Source organism: Dictyostelium purpureum (assembly GCF_000190715.1).
Source record: "Dictyostelium purpureum unplaced genomic scaffold DICPUscaffold_29, whole genome shotgun sequence".
NCBI classification, from domain to species: domain Eukaryota; phylum Evosea; class Eumycetozoa; order Dictyosteliales; family Dictyosteliaceae; genus Dictyostelium; species Dictyostelium purpureum.
The window spans coordinates 24,750-48,439 of record NW_003519366.1 but is presented as its reverse complement, the minus strand read 5'-3'; the positions used below and the strand labels follow the sequence as shown (position 1 = coordinate 48,439).

Sequence of the window (23,690 nt, the reverse complement as noted above, 5' to 3'; positions counted from 1 at the left end):
AATATTATTTGATTTTTAAAAAAAAAAAAAAAAAGAAAATAAAAAAAAATTTTATTATTATTTTTATTATTATTATTTTTAAAATAAATAAATTAATTTTTAATCAACATCAATAATTTCCTTTTTTTTTAAAGTATTATATCAAAAAAGTAATATTTTTTAAAATAAAATATTACCTATTTTTAAATTAATTTTTTAACAATAATACAATCATTAACACTATAACCATAAAAGAATAAAAAATTTAAAAGATATTTTTAACATTTTATAAATTTCTATATTTAAATAATTATAATTTGTTTATTTTTTATTGAAAAAGGAAGATCCCACAATTTTTAATCGCAAAAAAATTTTATTATAATCAAATTAGTTATATTATTATTTTTTTTTTAAATTACGAATAGATTATATTAAAAAAAAACAATCATAAAAAATAGGGGGTACTTTTTTTTTTTTAAAATTATTTTAGTATACTACAGTAAATTGAATCATATTTAATTAAATTGTTATTTTTATGTGATACCAATTTATTATATATTAATATCTGTGTGGGCATAGTGATGTAAATGATTTTTTTTAAAACAAGGGGGGTTAATATTCTAATATGAGAATTTTATTTTTCATTTTACTAAAAAACATAAACAAGGAAACAAAAAAAAACAATATTATTATTTAAATAAAAATTGTTGGATTATACTTATAACAGCTTTATTAAATTTAGTATTTTAAATAGAGGATAGAGTTACTATTATTATTTTTTTTTTATAAATTATTGTTGTTTTTTATAATGTGTGTGTTGGGTTTGTGGTTATTATAAATTTTTTTTTTAATGACACAAAATAGTTAATATATGATATTGGCATTCGAATAAAATACTAAAATTGTTTTTTGATCTATTAAATGTAAAGAAGGTTTTTTTTTTTTATTAAATAGTTTTTAAAAATGATAAAAAATTTTTTATATAATGAAAAAAATTTAATTTTTTATAATAAAATATTTAATAAAAGTATTAATAAAAATGATGATGATACAAAAAGAGTGGAAGAAGAGTTGTTGTGTTCACTTTGACTAACTTCATTATCACCACTATTGTCAATTTCTGAGGAATAGCTTGAAATACCTGTTAATCCGCCAGTGGTACCAGAACCGCCAGTGGAGGCGCCAGTGGATGAACCTGTGGAAGGTTTTTTAGTTGGAGCACTTGGGTCTGGAACAACTGTGACCTGAATTGGTAATTTGTCTACACCATCTTTCAAAATCCATTTAATATTATCGATCCAATAGGTAACTTCTCCGTCAAAGTTGTTAAAGAATGTAATTGAGTTTTCTACTTCATTTGGATTTAAATTAGATATATCAACTGCATAAACTCCCCATTTGTCTGTGGCATTGGTGAAAGAATATTTAGAAACATTTCTAAAATAAAGACCTATTTGTGGTGTTGGTAAACTTGTTTTCATTGTGAACATTATTTGATCTATATCTTTAGTTTGGAAATTACCTTCTCTTGAGAATGTTAGACCACCATAGGATGAAAGGGTAGTTTTAATAATTGTTCCACTAGCACCAACTTCTTTACCGGCAGCATCTAAATCAGTTGAACTTGTGTCTAATTTTGAATAGCCCCATGATTGATAAGTTGCCCAACCATAACCAACTGAATCTTTATATAAATAGTCTGGTAATTGACCCATACCACATGTTTCATTTGAAAGATCGGAATTTAAAAATGCTTTAAATTGAACATTAATGTCAATATCTATACCTGCTTGTGGGGCTTTTGTAAATTCATATCTGACTATTTCACCAGTAACTGATTGCACAGCAAGAGTTGCTGGGAAATTAAGATCACCTATTTTGTTATCTTTGTTAAAAGAAAAAATATTGTTTGAACGAGTTAATGTTTGATAATCTCTCCAACCGCTTCCCTTAATACCAACTGATTTAATCTAAAAATAAAGTTTGTTAATATTAATTTATGATAGTTTTATAAACTATATATAAATTACTTACAGCAAGATTATAATTTGAAAAAACAACACCAAAATAATATCTATAGTCAGTTGCTGTACCACCACCTTTCTTAAAGTTGGCTTTAATATTTCCATCGAAATCGCAAGATACCTTTTGATAACCTAATGAATATATATTGCTTGAGGAGGAGTTATCGATTTTTCCATAGTCGGATTCTGAAAGAATAAAATTTATATAATCGTTTTGTTGACAAGCAGCACCTGCATCACATGTATCAAAAGCCATCACAATTGTACTTCCTGATGGACCAAAAACTTCATAACATTCACCACAACTTACACCTCCTTGATATCCTAATGTAGACAAACTAACTCTTCCAATTTTATCAGGTATTGGTAAACCGCAACTACCGGTATCTGATTGTGAATGAGTTATAACACCCCATCCTTCCTGAAAAATTGGAATTTATAATTAATAAATATCATTCCATAATATATTAAAATATAAATTTAATATAATTCTTTGTTTTATTACTTACAGCACAACCACTAATTTTAGGATTTGCAAAAGCTAAACTTGTAGTTAAAATAACTAATATAAATGATAATAATAATCTCATTTCTTAAGTTATAATAATATTGATAGTATTTTACAAAAATTTATAAAACTTTATATTTATAATAAAAAAATAATTACAAAAAAAAAACAAAAAATAAAAATTAATTAAATAAATAATTGAAATTTAAATTGATTAATAAAGTACTTTTATTGTATAGCTATTATTATTGTTATCTATAAAAAACAAAAAGATACAATGATTGTGATTGTTATAATTATTTGTACTATTTGTAAATAAATATAAAATATATAAGAAATTAAAATAATATTTGTAAAAAAAATAATAAAAAAAAAATTATTTATTTAAGGAGAGAATAAAAATAAATTAAATTTATAAATATATATTTTTAAAATAATTAATTTAGTTACCTACATAAATATACAGAATATATATATATGCTGTTTCACCCCACTACCACATCATTTTTATTAAATTTAATTTTTATAGAAATTAAAAAAAAATTAAAATAAATAAAATAAAAAATACCCACACTCTCACACAAAATGGTAATTACTGTGTATTAATATATAATTTCATAAATATATTTATTTAATTATTCACTTACCTAAAATAATTTTATCATTATAGGTGTTTGTGATATTAGCTCATCAAAAACACCACTACCCCCAAATTAAAAATTTAATATAATCACTTTTTTTTTTTTGAAAAATAAAAATTTAATATAATTAGAAGGATGGGGTCTGATATACTATATATAAAATAAAAAAGGAATTATAATGCTTAATGACGTTAAGTAAACATTATCACATACAATAATTTAACTTTCTACATAACACAAATTAAAACCATTAAAGTTTATTTACCAAATATTTATATAATTTATTTTTAATTTTTTTATAATAAAAATGATTAAATACAACATATAATTCAAAATAGGAATTAAAATTTATTTTATAATATCATCTTCTATAAAATTTATAATGATTGTATTTTGTACTTTCATAAAATACTATAATTTCCTCAATCAAACATATTCCAATATATTAACAGGTTTTCTAATATCTATGATCATCAATCTTAAATATATAATTTTATTAATACCAATTTGTAATTAATTTTTATATTCTTATTTTTATAATTAAACCTCATTTAAAATAAAACTTCTCTGCCAATGATTCTTTTTTTAAAAAGTTAATAATAAAAACTTTATCATTTTATTTTTTATTTATTTATTTTTTTAAAAATGATTAAATTGAAATTGAAATTGAAATTGAAATTGAAATTGAAATTGAAATTGAAAGGGTCTAGTTTTTAAAAAAAGTTTTTTTTTCTATTTTTTTATTATAAGCATCTCTTTCATTTTTTATTTCTTCTTCTGTTAAATTAACTGAAAAAATTGATGATTTTGAACCGATATTTTTTGTGCAATTAATATAACCATCAAATAAATCGGATGCTTTTAATGGAAACTTTAATTTAGTTACTATTGAAAGACTTAATTCGTAGATATAATCTTGGCAATTTGATGTTTTAATATTATACACAAATTTGTTTGCAATATCTGTTGCAGTAGAATCTATGATATCTTTAGTCCAACTTGTATCACCAATGTATATAAAGGAATATTGGAATTTAACAGTTTTAAATTTAAATTCTTTACTCTTGTAAATAACTTTATCATTATCATCAACATTAATATGGTATAAATCACCAGCTACCAATAAACCCCAATGACTCTTAATACTTGATAAAAACCCTCGAATAAATTTACAAACATACACTTTAGTTGTTAATGACATTATAAATAAAAGATAATAAACAATAAAATAAAATAGTTTTTCTAAACCTATATATAAAAAATAATTATCTAAAAAAAAAAATTTTAATTTTTAAATTTTTTTTTAAATTTTTATCATTTAAAAATACATTTTTATTTTTATTTTTTGGGAATGAGATTTTGTGGAGATCTTCTTTTATCAAAATCTTGATGACTTCTTTTTTTTTTTTTTTTTTTTTTTTTTTTGTAAAAAAACCAACAGTTTTTGTTTTTATTTCTATTTTTTTTTTTTAAAAAATTTTTTAAAAAAAACCCCCCTTTTTAATTTTAAAGGAATTATTAAAAAACTTTTTTTTTTTTTAAAAAACTCAATGGGTTAGTTTACAATTAAAAAAAAAAAGGGGGTTAAATTTCGCACAACCTAATACTTTTTTAAATTTTATAGGTCAAATACCACCCAAACTCCAAAATATAATTTCTAACACAATATTATGATGATAAATAAAAAACTTAAAGTTTCAATTTTTTTTTTTTATAATATTTTTTTTTAAAATTTTACTTTTTTTTTTTTTTTTTATTTTTTTTTAAAACTAATACTTTTTTTTTTTTAAACATATAATAATTTTAATAATAGAAAATATTTTTTCAACCTTAATAATAGAAAAATAATAACAAAATAAATAAATGACCATACATAATAATAAAAATAATTTTAGTAATAATAAAGACACAAATAATTTAGAATTTAAAAATGTAGAAGATGATCATGATATATATTATGTAGATAACATGTCAAAATCATCATTTCATAGAGCTTTGGTGGTTTCTTGTGTTTACTTTGATTTAAAAGTTGAAAACGATAAAGTTCTGTTTTGCAAATACATTTACGAACCTAAAGACACTCAAATTGTCTATCATGTTGGAAAATCCAAGTTATCTCTAAAAACAATAGAAAAAAGAGCTTCAACCATAATATCACAGTTTAAGTATAATATTCTAACAAATAACTGCCATACTTTTTGTCGTAAAGTAGCAAAAGCTATTGTAGAGGATAAAAAGAGTTTCAAAAAAAATGCTCCACCCCCTTGGGATATGACTAAGAGTTCTACATTAAGTCGTCGTCCACTCACGATGGATTATAATGAATTAATACCTAAAGTTAAAGAATTACAAATTAAATTGTTTAATTCTATAGAAAATATTCCTTTAGGGATTTTTATTTTCCAAGATGGAGATTTTGAAAATGTTCATAAAATTAAAAAAACTATCCCAGAAAAAAAAAATATAAATCCATCTTTTAATGATTTTTCAAAAAGTGTAAATAATAATAACAATAAAAACTTACCTATAACAAACAGCAAGGATCAATCTATAAATAACTCCAATGATATTAATAGTAAACAAACTATTAATAATAATAATAATTCCAATGAAAATAAAAATAAAAGCACCGTTAATAGTACCCCAAATAACATTATAAATAAAAATAATAATAATATCAACCCTCTTTTATTTAAAAGTAATATGGAACCAAATAAAAACATTCCTGATACAAGTTCCAAAAATAGTAATAATCAAATCTATCCCATTACAAATAGTGTCCACCCCAATAATTTTACAAATGACCCTAATTCCACCAATAATGTTCCTCATCCTTTAAGTAATAGTAATTATCTTCCCAATTCTAACAATAATACAAATGGTTATAATTATACATATGGTTATTCTCCTAATTATGTAAATTATCATAATTTTCAAAATAGGTATCCTGTAAATCCCTCAAATAATGAAATATATAATACTAATCAAAATATCCCTGCCTATAATCAACCTATTTATATGAACAATGTTCATAGTAGTAACACTAATCCCAATTTTTATAATAGTAACAATTGCTATACTCTCAGTAATCATAATAATAATTATAACAACAGTGGTCCAAAAACTCCATATTCCCCCAATGACAATTTAAATCATCCCCCAATGGTCTCACAATCTCAATCATATAGTGGTTACCACTCTTCTAATACCAATACCAATAAAGAAATTAAAAACAATAGTCCAAAAAAATATTGTTCTAAATGTCAAAATTTTTATAAATCAACAGGTTCCACTTCCCATTCCCAAATTTGTTCAGGAAATAAAAATGAAAAAAATAAACCAAATAATTTTTATATCCCCAAAACCAACAATGTACATCCTCCACCCCCAATAGCAAATGAAAATATAATGCAATACTCAATTACTGAAAACGCAAATCCTTTAGCCTCTAGCTCTGGGGTTGTAACTACTACTACTACTACAGTATTTTCAAGATTGTTTTGACCGGGTATTTATCATATCATACCAAAATTTTTAATTCTTGTGTAAATCCTGTATTTTTAATTTTTATTTTATCAATAAAAGGCAAATATATATAAAAAATAACGTGTTTTTTAAAAATACTGTCTTTTTATTTTTTATATTTTTTTTTATATTTTTTTTTATTTTTTTTTTATTTTCCTTATAAAAAAAAGTAGGTCAAATCTTTACTGAAAGATAATTAATTTTTATCTTTTTTTTTATTACTTTTCTTATTTTTTCGTAATTTAAAATTTTATGAAGATGGATGTAACAATTAAAAAAAAGAAGAATTGGATTCAGGTGATCAACAATTAAAGGTATTTTGATAAATTATGCATTTAATGATCCGACTAGTCTGTACTAGCGCATATTATTTTTGTCCAATCACACAGGTATCTTATAATAATATGAACAATAACCACTACACCTAAACAAAAACCGTGTAAATAAACTAAAATGTATATATATATATAAATAAATAAATAAATAAAGATAAGAAATATTTGTATAAAAAATAATATCACCTTTTGTTAAATTTATACACTGATTGTATTTGTACTCATAATTCACTAAAATATTCTAATTTCCTCAATAAAAAATGGAATAAATATTATTCAAAGGTTTTCTTATATAAAACTTCTCTCCTATGATTCTTTTTTTAAAAAAGTTAATAATCATATTATTTTTTATTTATTTTTTTTTAAAATGAATAAATTGAAATTGAAATTGAAATTGAAATTGAAATTGGAGTTGAAGTTGAAATTGAAATCGAGTTTTAAAAAATGTTTTTTTTTCTATTTTTTTACTATATAAGCATCTCTTTCATTTTTTATTTCTTCTTCTGTTAAATTAACTGAAAAAATTGATGATTTTGAACCCATTGCTGTTGTGCAATTAATATAACCATCAAATAAATCGGATGCTTTCAATGGAAACTTAAATTTTGGAACTATTAATTTACTTAATTCGTAAATAAAATTTTGGCAATTTGATGTTTTAATATTATACACAAATTTGTTTGCAATATCTCTGGCAGTATCATCTATGATTTCTAAAGAAAATTTTGTTTTACCAATGTATATAAAGGTATATGTGTATTCAAGAGAGTAAAATTTAAATTCTTTACTCTTGTAAATAACATTATTATTATCATCAACATTAATATGGAAAAGTTGACCGGCTACCAATAAACCCCAATGACTCTTAATACTTGTTGAAAAATTTGAATCGTGCGGAATAAATTTACAAACATACACTTTGGTTTTTAATGACATTATAAATAAAAAAGAAAAATAGTAAATAAAAGATATTGAAATAATGATTTTGATCAAAAAAAAAAAAAATTTTAAACTTTTTATTTCAAAACTAAGTGTGAGAAAATATTCAGAATTTACGTTTTTTTTTATTTTTTTTTTATTTCAAAATTTGCGGAAACTTGATTTTTAAAAAACCAGATATTATATTATAACAATATCAATTTTTTTTTAACTTTTTATCAATTTTTTTTTAATTTTTTTTCTAATTTTTTTTTTTAAAAAATACCACCCACACAATCTTTTATCCTATTATTATTATAAAAAGATTATTTTTAAATCTAATAGGTTAATTTTAGCTTTATAAATTTTCAACATTAAAAAAGTGTATTTTTAGTTTTTTTTTTTTCGGATTATATTTTGAACAACCCAATCCAAATTCCGAACCTCCAAAAGTTTAAAGTATTGTGTAAGTAAAAATAAAAACTTAAGGTTTTTTTTATAATATTTTTTTTTCACAATATTTTTTTTTTTCTTTTATTTTTTTAAAATTTGCACACTTTTTTTTTTTTTTTTTTTTCCCATTATAATTTACTTTTTTTTTTTATAAACATATAATAATTTTAATAATAGAAAACATTTTCAACCTTAATCATAGTAAAATTAAAACAAAATAAATGACCATAAATAATAATAACGATAATATTAATAATAATATTAATAGTATTAATTTAGGCACAAATAATTCAAAAATTCCAAATGTTGAGGATGATCACGATATTTATTTTGTGGATCACGATTCAAGAACATCATTTCATAGAGGCTTAGTCATTTCCTGTGTTTTTATTGATTTAAGAATAGATCCAAAAAAAAATTGTGTTTTATATTGCAAAAAACTATATTCTCCCAGAGAAAATCAAAATGTCTATCATGTAGGAAAAACTAAGTTATCTCTAAACACAATAGAAAAAAGAGCTTCATTCATAATATCAGAGTTTAGGGATAAATATAATATGGTAACAAATAACTGCTATACTTTTTGTTATGAAGTAGCAATAGATATTGTTGATGATAAAAAGAAATTTAAAAAAAATGTTCCAGTCACCTGGGATATTTTTAAAAGTTCTAAAACTATTGGTAGTTCAATCCTGATGGATTTTAAAGAATTAGACACAAAAATTTCTGAAATAAAAATAAAAATGGGTGATTCTATAAAAAATTTTCCTTTTGGGGATTTTGTTTTTCAAGAAGGAGGATTTGTGCATGTCAATAAGTACATAACACCAAATAATATAGATCAATCTGACTATTCCAAAATAAATAATAACAATAAAAATAATAATAATAATAATTTAACTATTATAAATAACAAAGATCAATCTAAAAATGATAATAATAACTCTAATGGTGATAATAATGATAGCAGCATTAAAAATAAAAGTAAACATAAAAAGAATACTCTTATATATAAGGAAAAAGATAAAAACGTCCCTGATGCAAGTTCCAAATATAATAATAGTCAAATCTGTAGCAATTTAAGTGGTTTTAGTGGTCCTAATAATTACAACATCAATACTTCATATAACTATGTTAATAATCAAATTAATAATACTCCCATGAATTTCACTTATTATCCTAATAGCAACAATAGCAATACTCCAAACAATTTTTCAAAAAGTCCTACTATTAATAATCCAGGTAATTTTACAAATATTAAAGGTTGTCCCATGAACTATTCAAATGGCGCTGGTAATCACAATATGAATAGTAATAATCCTTCTATGAATAGCAATAATCCAATTAATTGTTCAAATAGTTCAACTAGTCCTAGTAATCCACTAAATTTAACAAATAATATATATTTGCCTCCCATGAATTATTCAAATGGCGCTGGCATTCCTAATTGTAACAATAGCAATACTCCTAATAATATTATGAATGGTTTTAGTAATGCCAATAGTGGTAATATAAATTCGTCAAATAATTTGAATAATAGTAATAATCATGTTGATCCTAATAGTTATCATTTAAACCATAACTATGCTATTATGCAAAATGGTGTTCCAAATAATCCTAATATCCATTCTAATAATCATACAAATAGTAATATTGGTAATAATAACAACAGTGGTTTAAAAACTTCATCCTCCCCCAGTGGCCATTCAAATCATCCCCCAACAGGCTCACCACCTCAACCAAATAGTGGTTATCACTCTCCAAATGCCAATACTAATATAAAAGTTAAAAACGATAATGAAAAAATAAAATGTCCAAAATGCAACACATTTTATAGTCCAACAGGTTCGTCTCATTCCCAGTATTGCTCAACTAAAGCAGAACTAGAAAAAAATAGTAACTTTTATAATAAAAATAATAAACCCTTCAAATAAACAAAAGCCGCGTAAATAAAAAACCTTAAATAAAAATAAATAAAATATTATTTTTAAAATTATTTTTCTTTTTTTAAAATTTTATTTTCTTTTTTTTTATTCTCTTGCTTTACATTTACGACATTCGCATTTGAAACCATATGTAACTAAATCTTCTTGACGAATATCATATGGAAGTTCTTCATCGATATAAGAGTGATATAATTCTTCACCAGCTTCGATACGACGGAGTGCCATAATGTGAGCACGATTATCGCTATTTGAAAAAGCAACATTAATATTTGGTTCACATGAATGATTAACCATAGCTTGAAGACCAAATATACCATAACCGTCAAATGATGGGAAAACTTCCTCTACCTCCTCCTCTTCATTTTCATCCATTGCAGAGTCACCATGGTCGTGATGGTGACCATGTGATTCATGGCCACTACCGTCCATCATATGACCACTATGATCGTGATCACAACCTTCCTCGTCACATTCTTCCTCTTGATAACCTAGATATTTACGGAATTCTTCGACAGTTGAGTGCATAATTGATTTAATGTGATCTTTGTGATTTTGTGGTATGTTTGGAATTGTATCCAAGTTTCTTCTAAATGTTTCTAATGGATTAAAGAAACCAATCGAATTATCGTTCATTTCCAAAAGACCTAAAAGATGTGAATAAAACTCCATACTGAGAATAGTGTTGATAAAAACTGCATTGTTGGTTCTTGGGTTATTTTGTAAAAGTGGTAATAAAGCTTTACGGAGTAATTCTAATGATTCCTGTGACCATTTTCTAGCCTCTTCATTTGTAAAATTATCGTCGATTCTAACATCCCACCAATCTCTATGTTGATATTCTTGGAAGAACTCTTTACAAATTCTTTCTGCCAATGGTATATTTTGTTGTGATTCATTTGTTGAAGAGGAGGAGGTGGTAGTGGTAGTAGTTGTGGTATTTGAAGAGGTTGTAGTATTACTATTTTCGACCATTGGTTGATCATTACCCACTTTACAAATTAAATATGCAATGGCTTGAGCTGCTAAAAGGAATAATTCGTTTGTGTCGATCGAGTGTTTCTTGAATAAATACATTGGGTTATTTTCTGGAGTTTGTTCACCAACACATAAAACTTGATGATGATTATAGAATGCCTCATTTCTACATTCTTCTGAGCAATATTTTTCACCACATTTTGCAAAGCAACTGAAAACTTTGGTTTGGAATGTATATGGTGGGAAATCGAACTCTGGTAACTCTGATTGCTCTCTGATACCAAATACTTTTCTATAGTGTAACATTTGTTTATTTAATGACCCTAAAAATCTAAAACAATTACCACAAGTCCATGCTGTTGCTCTATTGTAAACATGTTGAACACTGAATAAAGGTCTTTCTGAAAAGACTACATCACCTTTTTCGAATGTTTTTTCGGCGAATAACCCTCTGCCTTTGATTTCGCTTATATATCTTCTACTGACAACACCTGGTATTTGAAAATTTAAATTCATTCTTTTTTTTTAAATTTCTTTTTTTTATTATTTGGGTTATTTAAAAAATGATTTATAAACAAAAGAGAAATATAAATTATACAAAAAAAAAAAAAAAAAAAACGATTAAAAAATTTTATTTTATTTTTTTATTTTTTTTTTTATTTTTTTTTATTTTTTTTATTTTTTTTTATTTTCCATTAACTCAAGCTTAAATTAACCAAAAAAATAACATTCATTGCCTATTTTTTATCTTTTTTTTAAATTTATTAATATTCATAATAATCACTTTAAAAAGTAAAATATCTTCATTTGTTAATTTTTAATAAATAAAAAAAACAGTCATATTAATATAATTGGATTTATATTTCTTGAACTAATATTTTTATTTTTTTTATTTTTTTTATTTTTTTCTCTTTTTATAATAATTTTTTTCTGTTCATTCTTTTAATAGTAATAATAATAATATTAAAAATATCACTGTTATTAATGGCATAATAACACAATTCTATTTTTAGGTTTTTTTTTTTTTAATTTAAATTTAAAAATTAATTTTTTTTTTTATTTTTTTAAATTTTTAAATTTGATATTTAAGTTTTTTTTTTTTGTTGTTTTATATATCTAATATACAATTAATCGTTTTTTATAAATTTATATAATATTATTTTTTATTATACAAATATATATATATAATTATCAATATTAATTTTTAAATATTATCTATTAAGAGAATTTAAACTTTATTCAAATCAAAAAAAACTATCTAGCTAGCTCAAAAACAAGATATATACATATTTTTCTTTCAAATTATTTATACACATAAAACACATCCAAATATACTACAACACACACACTCACCAAACCCACTCCAACACACTCACACTTAAACACCCAACAACACAGTAATAATATTTTTCCAATATACAAAACAATACACATATTAATATTTGATTTCATTCTACAAAGTTTAAGTTAGAAAAAAATAACCAAATAATTATTTTAAAATTATTAATTTTTTTATCTTAATTATATCATTAAATAATTATTTTTATAACATCGTACCAATTTTTTTATTTTTTTATTTATTTTTTTTTTTTTGTGCTAATTTAATTTTTTTTAATAAATATTTTTAAAATTGTTTTTTTTAATTTAAATTTTTATTAGTGTTTATTTATTACTATTATTATTTAATCATCAATTATAAATAATATAAAAAAAAAACTATTGTTTTTAAAATCCAATAATTCTCAACTTTGTAAATAAAATTTTAAATATCTAAATTTTTTATTTTCGTTTTGTAAATATAATATATAAATAATAATAATGACAGAATATAAATTAGTTATTGTCGGTGGAGGTGGTGTTGGTAAATCAGCACTTACTATTCAATTAATTCAAGTAAGTATTTTTTAAAATAGTTTAAAATAAAAAACAGTGCTCTAATATTATTTTATTTATCTTTAAAGAATCATTTTATTGACGAGTATGATCCAACAATTGAAGATTCATATAGAAAACAAGTAACTATTGATGAAGAAACTTGTTTATTGGATATTTTAGATACAGCTGGTCAAGAAGAGTAAATAATTTAATTAAAAAAAAAGGGTTTATAAAAAAAAAAGTTATTAATACATATATTAAAATTATTTAGATATTCAGCAATGAGAGATCAATATATGCGTACTGGTCAAGGTTTCCTTTGTGTTTATTCAATTACATCAAGATCATCATATGACGAAATTGCTTCATTTAGAGAACAAATTCTTAGAGTCAAAGATAAAGATAGAGTTCCTTTAATTTTAGTTGGTAACAAATGTGATTTGGATCATGAAAGACAAGTCTCTGTAAATGAAGGCCAAGAATTAGCAAAATCTTTCAACTGTCCATTCATGGAAACCTCTGCCAAGAGTAGAATCAATGTAGAAGAATCATTTTATTCTTTAGTCCGTGAAATTAGAAAAGATCTTAAAGGTGATCAAGTTGATAAAACCAAAAAGAAAAAGAAATCATGTAATATTTTATAAACAAATTTTGAAAAGAATTTATTTCTTTTTTATAATTTAAATTTCACAACCACTCAAATAAATAAAATAAAATAAAAAAAAAAAAAATAAAAAAAAAAAATGGTCGCTGTCGTTTTTTTTTTTTAGTTGTAATAAAAAATAAAATAAAAAAAAAAAAATTTTTACTGGTGAATCTTCAAAGCAATAGTTTTGTAGTTTATTTTGCTTACGTATAAAGATATTTTAAATAAAAATTATAAAAATTATATTTTGTTTAAATAAAAAAAAAAATAAAAAATATCTTTTTTTTTTTTTATGATTTTTTTTTGATTGTAAGAAAAAAAAAAAATTTTTTATTTTTTTTTATTTTTTTTCTTTTTTTTTTTAAAATTATCATTATTAAATGGACCAATAATTAATTTAAGATGCCTTTTGGTTGTTGTTTGAATTCTCTAATTACTTTTTTTTTTTTAAAATCTTTTATTTTTTTATTTTATTTTAACTCTAAAATTTTTATATAATACAACCACGTCTAAATATTTTTCCTATGTTTATTGGTTTACAGATATTTAAAAAATAAAATAAAATATAAAACAATATCAAACAAATAAATAAAATATAAAAACAACAAAAAATTAAAAAAACAAATAATATAAATAAAATACAAGTAAATAGAGATTAATATATATAGAAATTTTATAAAGTCAAAATGACTCACTTGGTGGATAACTTAACAAATAATTTCAAAGTTTACTATAAAAATATCAGAAAAAAAAGAAACACCCGAAATGAAATTGTAGAAGACCAATTAATAGAAAAGGTTGTTGCTATAGAAAAGACATATGATAGTTGTTGCAGAGAGGCTCAATGGTTTGATGAGCTACGAAAACTAGTCGAAGTTGATCAAAAATATTCAAAAGTAAATGAGATCTTTAGAAATATAAACGCAGAAGAGGGTAGCTCCATCACCCAAGATAACCGATTAACTGAAATATATGCAAATAATACAGAAGATACCAATATTTTTATTGAAGAAAATGATAGAGTTTTAATATCATGTGTTTTATCAAAACTTTCATATCTTAACGATAAAGAAACTATTTTGCAATACCTACATTCTCAAATATCAGTTACTCATGTATTAGAAAAAATTCGTAAACTATATTATTTTAAACCAATTCATACAAGAACCAAGGTATTAATAGCATTTGATGATCAAAACAACTGTTACTGTTCGTTTAATGGCACTGTAAACTCATCCGATTTAATTCTAGATATCTCATGTGGGTTCCTTGAAAAGATAAAGTTCAATTGTGATGATGGTGTTAAGCACAGTCTCTATAGTGACTGCGATCGTTTCGAATGGGCTGTTTCTATTGTTGATGATCTTATTTCTCTTACTAAAAAGCTGGGTAAAAAAAGTTTAATTTTCTCTGGCCATTCTATGGGCGCTACATTTGCTACATTTGCTTGCTTTGAAGCTATCAAATTAAAGAACAAATTGGATTCTACCAATACCCTGGAATTAAAGTGCTATTCATTTGGTTCACCATCGTTTCTTCATTCATCTTGTAAATTATTTTTAGATAGTAATCCAGTTTATAATCAAGTTTTCGAAAACTATCTAAACGAATACGATATTGTTCCAATGATGAGCCACTATCCTGTTATTTTTATAGACTTTATGTATATGGGTTTAATGGTATCCACACTTCTTTTTACAATTGCTTATCATCTAACTACGGACATTGTTCAATCAATAGAAAAAATAATTTATAACCTGGTATATCCATTAATATTGTTAACAACTCCATTATTGTTAACTAAATTAATGTATATAATATATCAAAACTTTTTTTCAATGTAAGTTTTATATATCATTAAAAGATTTAATTATACTCATATTAATAATATTTTTTGCTTGTGTATAGTGGTCTTTTATCAAAATATACAAGAGTTTTCAACCATAAAAGTGGAAGATTCATATTTTATGAAAGTTTAGATACAGATGCCGAATTTAATTTTAGATCAATTATAAATCATGTTAAAAAGCTTTATAATTATAAAAAGTTTTTAATGATTGATGATCACAAGATGGATAGATACCTCAAACATTTATATTCTTGCTATCAAAATAGTAATTCCAAAGGTAGTAATCCATTGAATCTTTTAAAGTCTGAAGATATTGTATATTTAAACCATAGCCATACCGAAACAATAGAAACATCAAAAAATATCAATTCGAAAAAAAAAATATTAAAAAAAGGTTTAACAATATTACTTTCTTGTCATTTAATTTGGTTAGTAATTTCAATACCAATTTTTTATAATTCATTATATTATTTGTGTTTTACAAAATAAAAAATAAATAAATAAATAATAAATATAAAAAAGATATAATACAATTAATTTTTTTTATTATTTTTTTTAATATTACAAAATTTTGGTGGTTATGAATCGGATGAAATAATGTTAGATGAATTCATCGATATTTCTTTCTTCTGATTCTTATGTCTTGGGTCATAACAATATAATAAAGTGATAGTTGGAATAATTTCTGTAATAATTAAACATATAAAGCTAAATGTCATATTATTTAAATTACCTGTCACAAGAATTAAAATAAAAATACAGTGAAGAATAAAACCTACTGAGCAGATTGATGTTTGAAGGAAAATTCTATTGTATGTACTAGAGTTTGCCGTTTGATTTAAAGATTTTTTAGTTTTTCTAACAATGAGGTAAAGTGATACACCCAAATAAATAAATGCAATACCCAGTATTACTGAAATTACACATTGAACAACAGCATAGGTTATTGAAATGGCTTTTTGAGGAATAGAGCTTGACATTGGTATAATAATTCTTGAACCACAATCGTTGGTCGGAATATTTTGGGTTTTCTTGAATACTAATGCACATGCAATGAATAGCAGATAAATTACAAAGTTTATTAAAAAAACCATTTTGAAAATTCTTTTTGATTGGTCAGTTGTTCTATATGAAAGGTATACAAGGACATAGAACAAAACTACAACAATTGTAAAGGTGGTAAAGTAAAGGAATGTTGGTAAAATTACGAGGATATAGTCACCGACTGGATTGAATGCTAAATGCCCATTTCCCAATACATAGAAATAAATTGATCTCATTATTATGAATACTGTAACAATAATGATTAATAAATGGACAAGTTGAAACTTAAATTGACCGGTACTTCTTTGTTTGTTAAAAATGTACCCAATTTGAAAGAAACCCCAAAAAGAAACCAATAAATAAAAAGTTGCTAATGTAAATATCAAACCTTTTGTTGATTGATTAAATACTTCTCTTTTTTGATTCTCCCAATTGTCTCGTCTGATAATTGCAAATAATTCAAGTTCATTCTTTTCCAAAATAAAGTCTTGTGTAAAGTTTGAACATAGAATTATTGTATTTGGGCTATTGGATTTAATTTCAAAAATATCTGCATTCAATGGATATGGTTTTTTTTCATCATTTGTAGACGCAAAGTCATAAGTTGGATATCTTGAGGTTGTAGTAGAGTTGACATTGAAGCACACTGTTACTGATTTAATATTTGAAAACTGGGCTTTAATATTTATACCATCTTCAAGTAAAATACCCACAATTGCATCTTTTTTATTTAAAACCCCATACCTATCGATTACATAATAATTTACAAAATTTGATGATAAGCTTTCTGGAACAGCTGCCATGAAATTTTCTTTACTAAGTTGAGATATTAAAAGAGATGGGCAACCTCCAATAATGGAATCTTGTGTAAAATGCAATTGTCCATAATCAAAAGTGAATGTGCTTGATTCTCCAAAACATGGCTTTGTTTGACCTAAAAGAGGGACTGATGATTTAAAGCATGTTGGACCACCTTCACCTGAGCAACTGCATGCGACTGAATTTAAGTTTGATTGGATTCTTTCTAATCTACAGAATGATTCTGAACGTAAGAGATCTGCAATTTGAGTATCAACAACATTCATTATGTTGTAGTAAAAGCTTTGGTAGCTAAATGCCTTTTTCTTTTCAGTGATTAGTTTAAATTTATTATTTTGTACCCAAGTGAGTTTATCTAAATAAACACCTTTAATCCATTGGCTAGATGTCCATTCAAACATATTGGTCCATTTGTTCTGTGATTGATAACAATTGGTACAAAGATCTTCGGTCATCTGATTAAATCTGAAGTTAATTGGTAAATTATCGGAATTTAAATCTAAAGTTTTACAACCTTTTGTAGAGGTACATTGCTCTTTATTGACCGATGGCACCCACCATTTACCAGATGCAGATTCACATGATGACTTGTTAAGATATTTTGGAACATGTTCAAAACACCCCATTGGTGAATCGTTTTCGTTTTCAAAATTGCAACTTGGATAAAAACCACTTCTATATTCAAAATGACCTCTAACACATTTACCTAACCCCGATGAATATTTAGCTGTATTTTCTTGTAAAAAAAAATATAAATCCGAACAGACTCCACCTTGGGACAAACATTGTTGTTCAGTACTGCAGCTTGTTGGTGCCAATGAGCAAAAGTTTAGAGTATTTGAAGTTGGTCCTGAACATTCTCCAACTGATTTTATTGAGCAATCTTCCCAGATATATCCATTTGATGAGCATTGACTTGGTATTTGAGTATTATAAAAACACATATCATTTATCCATTGAGAATTAGCATGAGATGAGCATTGCTGTGGAGTTAATGCACCTGTAATTAAACATCCACTATTGTCTCCACATGTATAACCGCAATAACCAGTACACATTCCCACACCCTCACATTCTTCTTTAGTAAGACCTAGTGCATAATCACCACTTGGTAACAAACAGCTTGAGCTTATTTCACAACTAGATTGATCGTTAAGACTTGATACATGGTGACAATATGTTTCATTACTTGTACAATGACCACAAAATGATTGTAGAGTATCACAATTTTGATTACATTCACTACCTTCGTAATCTACTGAACTGCATCCATCAACAAAAACTGGACAAAAACCAATTGATTGACAAGTACTTATATCCAACCATGGGTATTCCCTAAAATTTGTATATACTTGATCAAAACATATATCGTGTTCCAACTCGCAAGATTGATCTAAACATTTGGCAGGTGGGTAACAACGGTTATTTGGAATATTGGGGGAGGTATAGGTAATCATCTGGCGAATAGGGTAGCTCGATTCACTAATACAATCATCTAGTTGATTTGCCTGGTATTGTTGTTCAATAATAGAAGTTGTGATATTTGATGGAGATACTTGAGCCAAACCATAAAGTGTACTTGGTGGTATATTTTCCAAAACACATTTAATATAGTTTTTATCGAGAATTTCGAAATCTATTAAACAATTTCTCGTAAATAGGTCACATTTCTTGTTACTAAATCCAGAGCAGTCGCTATCGGTGTTGCAATATTTAAAGGTATTGTTTTTACAATCTCTTAGAACTTGGGTAACAGATGATTTTAAATTTTGGGTCGCAAAATTTGAAACTGAGCAAGAGCCTACTGAATTAATTGAATTATAAAAATCTGAAAGAACTGACTGTGTACATTCAAAACTTGAGCATTGGTCTTTAATTAGATCATTATGGGTGCCTATAAAATCAGTTTGTGTGATTTCTACTGTTTTGGGGTTGCAGCATTCGAAAAAGGAAAGACTAGCATTACAACATGGATCATTTGCAAACTGTATACTATTTGAACTATAAGGACAAAATATAGATGATACATTGGCCTTTATCGTTTGTGTATCTAAGAGTGATTTAGCTTCATTTAAACAAGCAATCCAATCATCTCTAAATGTTAAAGAATCCAGTTTGTATCTCCAATTATTTAATTCGTTTAGATCTGAAACACTAAATAGTAATTCTATTTATAAATTAGAAACAAAATATTTATAAAAATAAAAAAATAAAAAAAAATTACCTTCAGTTTTTTCCACTGCATTTAAAATATTTTGAAATTTATTGTAATCACACTCTAATTCTCTTTTTTTAAATTCATGAATTCCTTTAAGTGGCTATATCAATGAATTAGTATTTAGGAAAATATTTTTTAAGGACAGTTAAAAAAAAAATTTACTTACTTGACCTTTTGTATTAAATAGAGTGGAAATAAATTCAATTTTTGAATTTGAAATTGTATCGAAAGTTTGGTATATATAAGGATTTGTTGAATCTGATTGAAGAGATAATAAAAATGACGCTTGATACGATTTTGGTTTGAATGGATTGTCTAAGAATGAATTTTCAAAATGAATATTTTGAAAAGTTTTATCACTTGAAAAGTATGTGGATACAGGCCATAATGCATTACCATCGAATAAAGGGTATTGGACAGAAAAAGGAAAGCAAAGATACCATGAGGGGCAGTTATAGTTTGTACCATCTGGTAATATTAATCTCGAACTTTTTGTTAAAGCATAGGCACCAGCATTTTCGGGAAGTGCTGAAATATTTACAGGGTATCGATAGCCTTGCGATGTAACTGTAAAAGTGTAATTACTTGGGTATGAACAATATATCCCAATGAAAAGAGTGGTTGGGTGTGTGCTATTAATCGGTTCGGCAAATATTAATAAATAGTCATCATATTCTTCCGCAGATTGCCATTTACCTGGATTGGAAATAACTGGGTATGGTAAAGATGGATCATCTGAAATGAAAAGATTAATATCTTGATATAAAGCAGGTGCGCTGATAAAATAATAATCTGGTTTTGTGACTTGGAAGGTATAATAGTTGTAAGCTGGGCCCTGAATTTGATCTGTGACAGCTTGGCCATCGATAACACACTTGGCATCATTTAAAATAGTTTGACAACTTGATTCAATAGGAGCATTTGGTGTTTCATTTGAATAAATTTGAATTGAGAAGGTTACATTGGTTCCAATTGGTTCAATTGAAATAAAATAAGTGTCTTTAGTCCATGAGAGAGTATTTGTATATCCTTGGTTATCAGTTGGGCATAAATTCATTATATTATAAGTTTGTACATGTTCATAAGGAAGATTTCTTTGAAGATTTGTAATTGGAGTAGCACCCACTGAACCTCTAAAAAACCCAACAATCGGATAAATAACCACCAATAAACTTTCGCAAACTTCTGCATTTGCTTTATACCTGAAATTTTTGGTTTCTCCATTTAAAATATTTACAAAAAGTTGCTGTCCTTGTTCTATTTTTTCCCAGTTTCCAAAACACATTGGGGTTTCACCGTCACTTGCAAACTCATCACAGACTTTTGAGCCACATTCAGGACTAAGCTTTTTTGGACACTCTTCACCGGTATAATCACATGAACAGTCTATTCCACTGGGTGTAATGATGGTATTATCAACTGGACATTCATAGTTTGGACATGCTAAAGTATCGTATCTAACAACCTCCTCATCTAATTCTACATTTAAATAGGCATAGTTTAAATTAATTCCTAATAAATTTGAACTTTTTTCAATTATATCACTTGATAATACATTAATACTGCAAAAACCTTTATCTTAAACACAAATAAATAAAAATTAATATTTTTTTTTTTAAAAATCTTTGTTTTATAATTAAATACTTACTGACTATATATAATAAAAGTATTAAATAATGGGATATTTTTATAATCTTTGTTCCCATTTAACTATTGTACATGAACAAAATATATTTGTTTTGGAGCTCCAGCAATAAAATATGACAAACATGAACAAAATTAAATTTAAAAAAACAAAATTAAATTTAAAAAAAAAATTAAAAAGATATTTTTTTTAAAATTTTTTTTCTAAAAATATGGTGTTAATAAATATACATCAACTATAATCAAAAAAAAGAATCATTGAAAACATATTAAGCATCCTTTTATACTATCTATATTTAAAAATTTGGGTGATAAGATTCATTTTTTTTATATTTATTTGAGGATATTTGTTTTCAAGTGATCGGTGTCTGAATGCGTTTGTTTTAAAAAAAAAACTGAAAAAAAAAAAAAAGAAAAAAAAGAAAAAAAATCTTTTTTTCGAAATTTTTTTTTTTAAAAAATTGGTAATTACACTCAATCCTTTCATAATTCGAAATGTATAAATGCTGGTAGGCTAGGCTTGCCTGATTTTGTAATTTATAAAATCACACAATCCATTTAAAAATTTATAAAACAGAGTGTGGTGGGGGTAAAATATTTGTAGATTTAAATAATTTATATAAAAGGAATTATAATAATAGATTTCAAGAAACAATTTTTACAATTGTAATTATGATAAAATAAAACAAGCAGATTAGATAAGAGATATTATTTAATATGTAATTTATAAAGAAACAACCCACTCGTATATACATTTTATATATATATTTGGTTACCTATTTATAAACACCCTTTATTTTATTTTATTTTTTTTTTATCTATTAAATAAACAACATAGTATTAATCACTTATGGTTATCTTCATTATTTTTTTATTTTTTTTATTTTGAAAGAATTTTTTTATATCTTAAAATATTTAAAATTATTCCTTTTAGTAATAATTGTGGTGGTAGTGATAATATTAACAATAAAATCTATTTTTTTTTTTTTTCAGATGTGTGGTGTTAGTGTATCTATAAAATGAGTGAGTGTGTGTGTATGTTTTTGGTTGGATGCTCTTAAGAAAGATAAAAAAGTGTTAATTAAAATAAACATTACCCAATTTAATTAGTATAAATTCAATTCATTTTTCTTTCATTTTTTACCTCTAATTATAGTTTAATATAATAATAAAAAGTAGTAACATTAATTAAGAATAGTAAAATATTTTTTTGGTAATTATTTAATATATTTATCATCACAAATCCTTTCATTCTCTCAATCAACCAAAAATTTTTAATTTTTTTTTTTTTAAATTGGGATATTTTCACCTCGAAAAAATATCCATAAGAAAAGGACCTTTTAATAAATTGGTTGATTCAGTTATGAATAAATTATATTTGGATAAATAAATAATAAACAAATCAAAACTTGAAAAAGTTTAATTAACAAATGTTTTGAGAGAGTAAGTGTGTGTGTGTGTGTGGTGTGTGTTTTGGAAACCCCACCCATAATTAATAAAATTTTTTTTTTTTTTTTTTTTATTATTTTTATTATTTTTTTTTTTTTTTAATTTTAATTATTTTAATTAAATTTTTTTTTTTTAAATTTTATTTATTTTTATCTTTATTAAAAAAGAAAAAAAAAAAAAAAAAAAAAAATTAATATATAAATATTTTAACTCAAACAACCTCAACAACAATCAGCTAAAATAATAATAAATTCTCTTTCAAACTCATTAGTAATAAAAATAAAACTATAAATACACGATATATTAGTAGATATATTTGTTACCTAGTCATCATAACTGCATGATTGTTGTGAGCAAAATAAAATAATACTTATAGGGTTAAATAATAAAATAACAATAGCTCACAATCATATTTCAACCATAATCCAAATATAGTAATAAACATATAGAGCATGTTTTAATGAATTTAGATTATAGGTCCATATATAATTAATTAGTAAGTTTTTTCATAAAAAATAAAAAATAAAAAAATTCACATAGAAACTTTTACCAAAAACAGATAAAGTAAAAAAAAAATCACATTTATATAAAACCTATCATTTTTAATCAAATTTCACCAAAGACTTAATAGTATTTTTAAAATAGTAATAAATATAAAATTTAAAAACTTTCTCTTTTTTTATGTTTTTTTATATCTTTTTTATTTCTTTTTTTTTTGTTTTTTTTTAGTTCAAATTTTAAATTTTATAAATGTGGTAAATAAATTTCGTTTTTTTAAATCTTCATTTTATAATAATAATATTATGTAATAAATATATTAGAAACCATAAATAAAGAAAGAA

The 23,690-nt window shown here is 24.0% G+C and overlaps 9 protein-coding genes across 9 annotated transcripts; 4 read left to right on the top strand and 5 right to left on the bottom strand.

Moving 5' to 3' along the window:
* Nucleotides 1–667: 667 nt before the first annotated feature.
* DICPUDRAFT_45645 (uncharacterized protein) lies at nt 668–2,832 on the bottom strand. The gene is made up of 3 exons (XM_003284621.1): nt 2,513–2,832; nt 2,014–2,424; nt 668–1,949 (listed from the first exon to the last, which is right to left on the bottom strand). The coding sequence occupies exons 1-3, from the start codon at nt 2,591–2,593 to the stop codon at nt 984–986; spliced, it is 1,458 nt and encodes a 485-aa protein (XP_003284669.1). The 5' UTR covers nt 2,594–2,832; the 3' UTR covers nt 668–983.
* Nucleotides 2,833–3,801: 969 nt separating this feature from the next.
* DICPUDRAFT_148476 (uncharacterized protein) lies at nt 3,802–4,353 on the bottom strand (the record flags this gene model as incomplete). The annotated part of the gene is made up of 2 exons (XM_003284620.1): nt 3,802–3,858; nt 3,943–4,353. 2 exons carry the CDS (start codon nt 4,351–4,353, stop codon nt 3,802–3,804), a joined length of 468 nt encoding a protein of 155 aa, XP_003284668.1.
* A 662-nt stretch (nt 4,354–5,015) lies between these two features.
* DICPUDRAFT_75633 (uncharacterized protein) lies at nt 5,016–6,656 on the top strand (the record flags this gene model as incomplete). Its single annotated transcript, XM_003284642.1, has 1 exon — nt 5,016–6,656. One exon carries the CDS (start codon nt 5,016–5,018, stop codon nt 6,654–6,656), a length of 1,641 nt encoding a protein of 546 aa, XP_003284690.1.
* Nucleotides 6,657–7,468: 812 nt separating this feature from the next.
* DICPUDRAFT_75632 (uncharacterized protein) lies at nt 7,469–7,948 on the bottom strand (the record flags this gene model as incomplete). Its single annotated transcript, XM_003284619.1, has 1 exon — nt 7,469–7,948. One exon carries the CDS (start codon nt 7,946–7,948, stop codon nt 7,469–7,471), a length of 480 nt encoding a protein of 159 aa, XP_003284667.1.
* A 656-nt stretch (nt 7,949–8,604) lies between these two features.
* Nucleotides 8,605–10,317, top strand: DICPUDRAFT_148473 (uncharacterized protein; the record flags this gene model as incomplete). The annotated part of the gene is made up of 1 exon (XM_003284641.1): nt 8,605–10,317. One exon carries the CDS (start codon nt 8,605–8,607, stop codon nt 10,315–10,317), a length of 1,713 nt encoding a protein of 570 aa, XP_003284689.1.
* Nucleotides 10,318–10,413: 96 nt separating this feature from the next.
* On the bottom strand, nt 10,414–11,820 carry DICPUDRAFT_75630 (uncharacterized protein; the record flags this gene model as incomplete). The annotated part of the gene is made up of 1 exon (XM_003284618.1): nt 10,414–11,820. The coding sequence occupies one exon, from the start codon at nt 11,818–11,820 to the stop codon at nt 10,414–10,416; it is 1,407 nt and encodes a 468-aa protein (XP_003284666.1).
* Nucleotides 11,821–13,003: 1,183 nt separating this feature from the next.
* rasD (uncharacterized protein) lies at nt 13,004–13,910 on the top strand. The gene is made up of 3 exons (XM_003284640.1): nt 13,004–13,197; nt 13,266–13,378; nt 13,451–13,910. The coding sequence occupies exons 1-3, from the start codon at nt 13,123–13,125 to the stop codon at nt 13,821–13,823; spliced, it is 561 nt and encodes a 186-aa protein (XP_003284688.1). The 5' UTR covers nt 13,004–13,122; the 3' UTR covers nt 13,824–13,910.
* A 601-nt stretch (nt 13,911–14,511) lies between these two features.
* Nucleotides 14,512–16,074, top strand: DICPUDRAFT_148470 (uncharacterized protein; the record flags this gene model as incomplete). Its single annotated transcript, XM_003284639.1, has 3 exons — nt 14,512–15,488; nt 15,734–15,989; nt 16,069–16,074. 3 exons carry the CDS (start codon nt 14,512–14,514, stop codon nt 16,072–16,074), a joined length of 1,239 nt encoding a protein of 412 aa, XP_003284687.1.
* A 178-nt stretch (nt 16,075–16,252) lies between these two features.
* Nucleotides 16,253–21,461, bottom strand: DICPUDRAFT_148469 (uncharacterized protein; the record flags this gene model as incomplete). The annotated part of the gene is made up of 4 exons (XM_003284617.1): nt 16,253–19,704; nt 19,762–19,855; nt 19,922–21,333; nt 21,404–21,461. The coding sequence occupies 4 exons, from the start codon at nt 21,459–21,461 to the stop codon at nt 16,253–16,255; spliced, it is 5,016 nt and encodes a 1,671-aa protein (XP_003284665.1).
* Nucleotides 21,462–23,690: the final 2,229 nt, after the last annotated feature.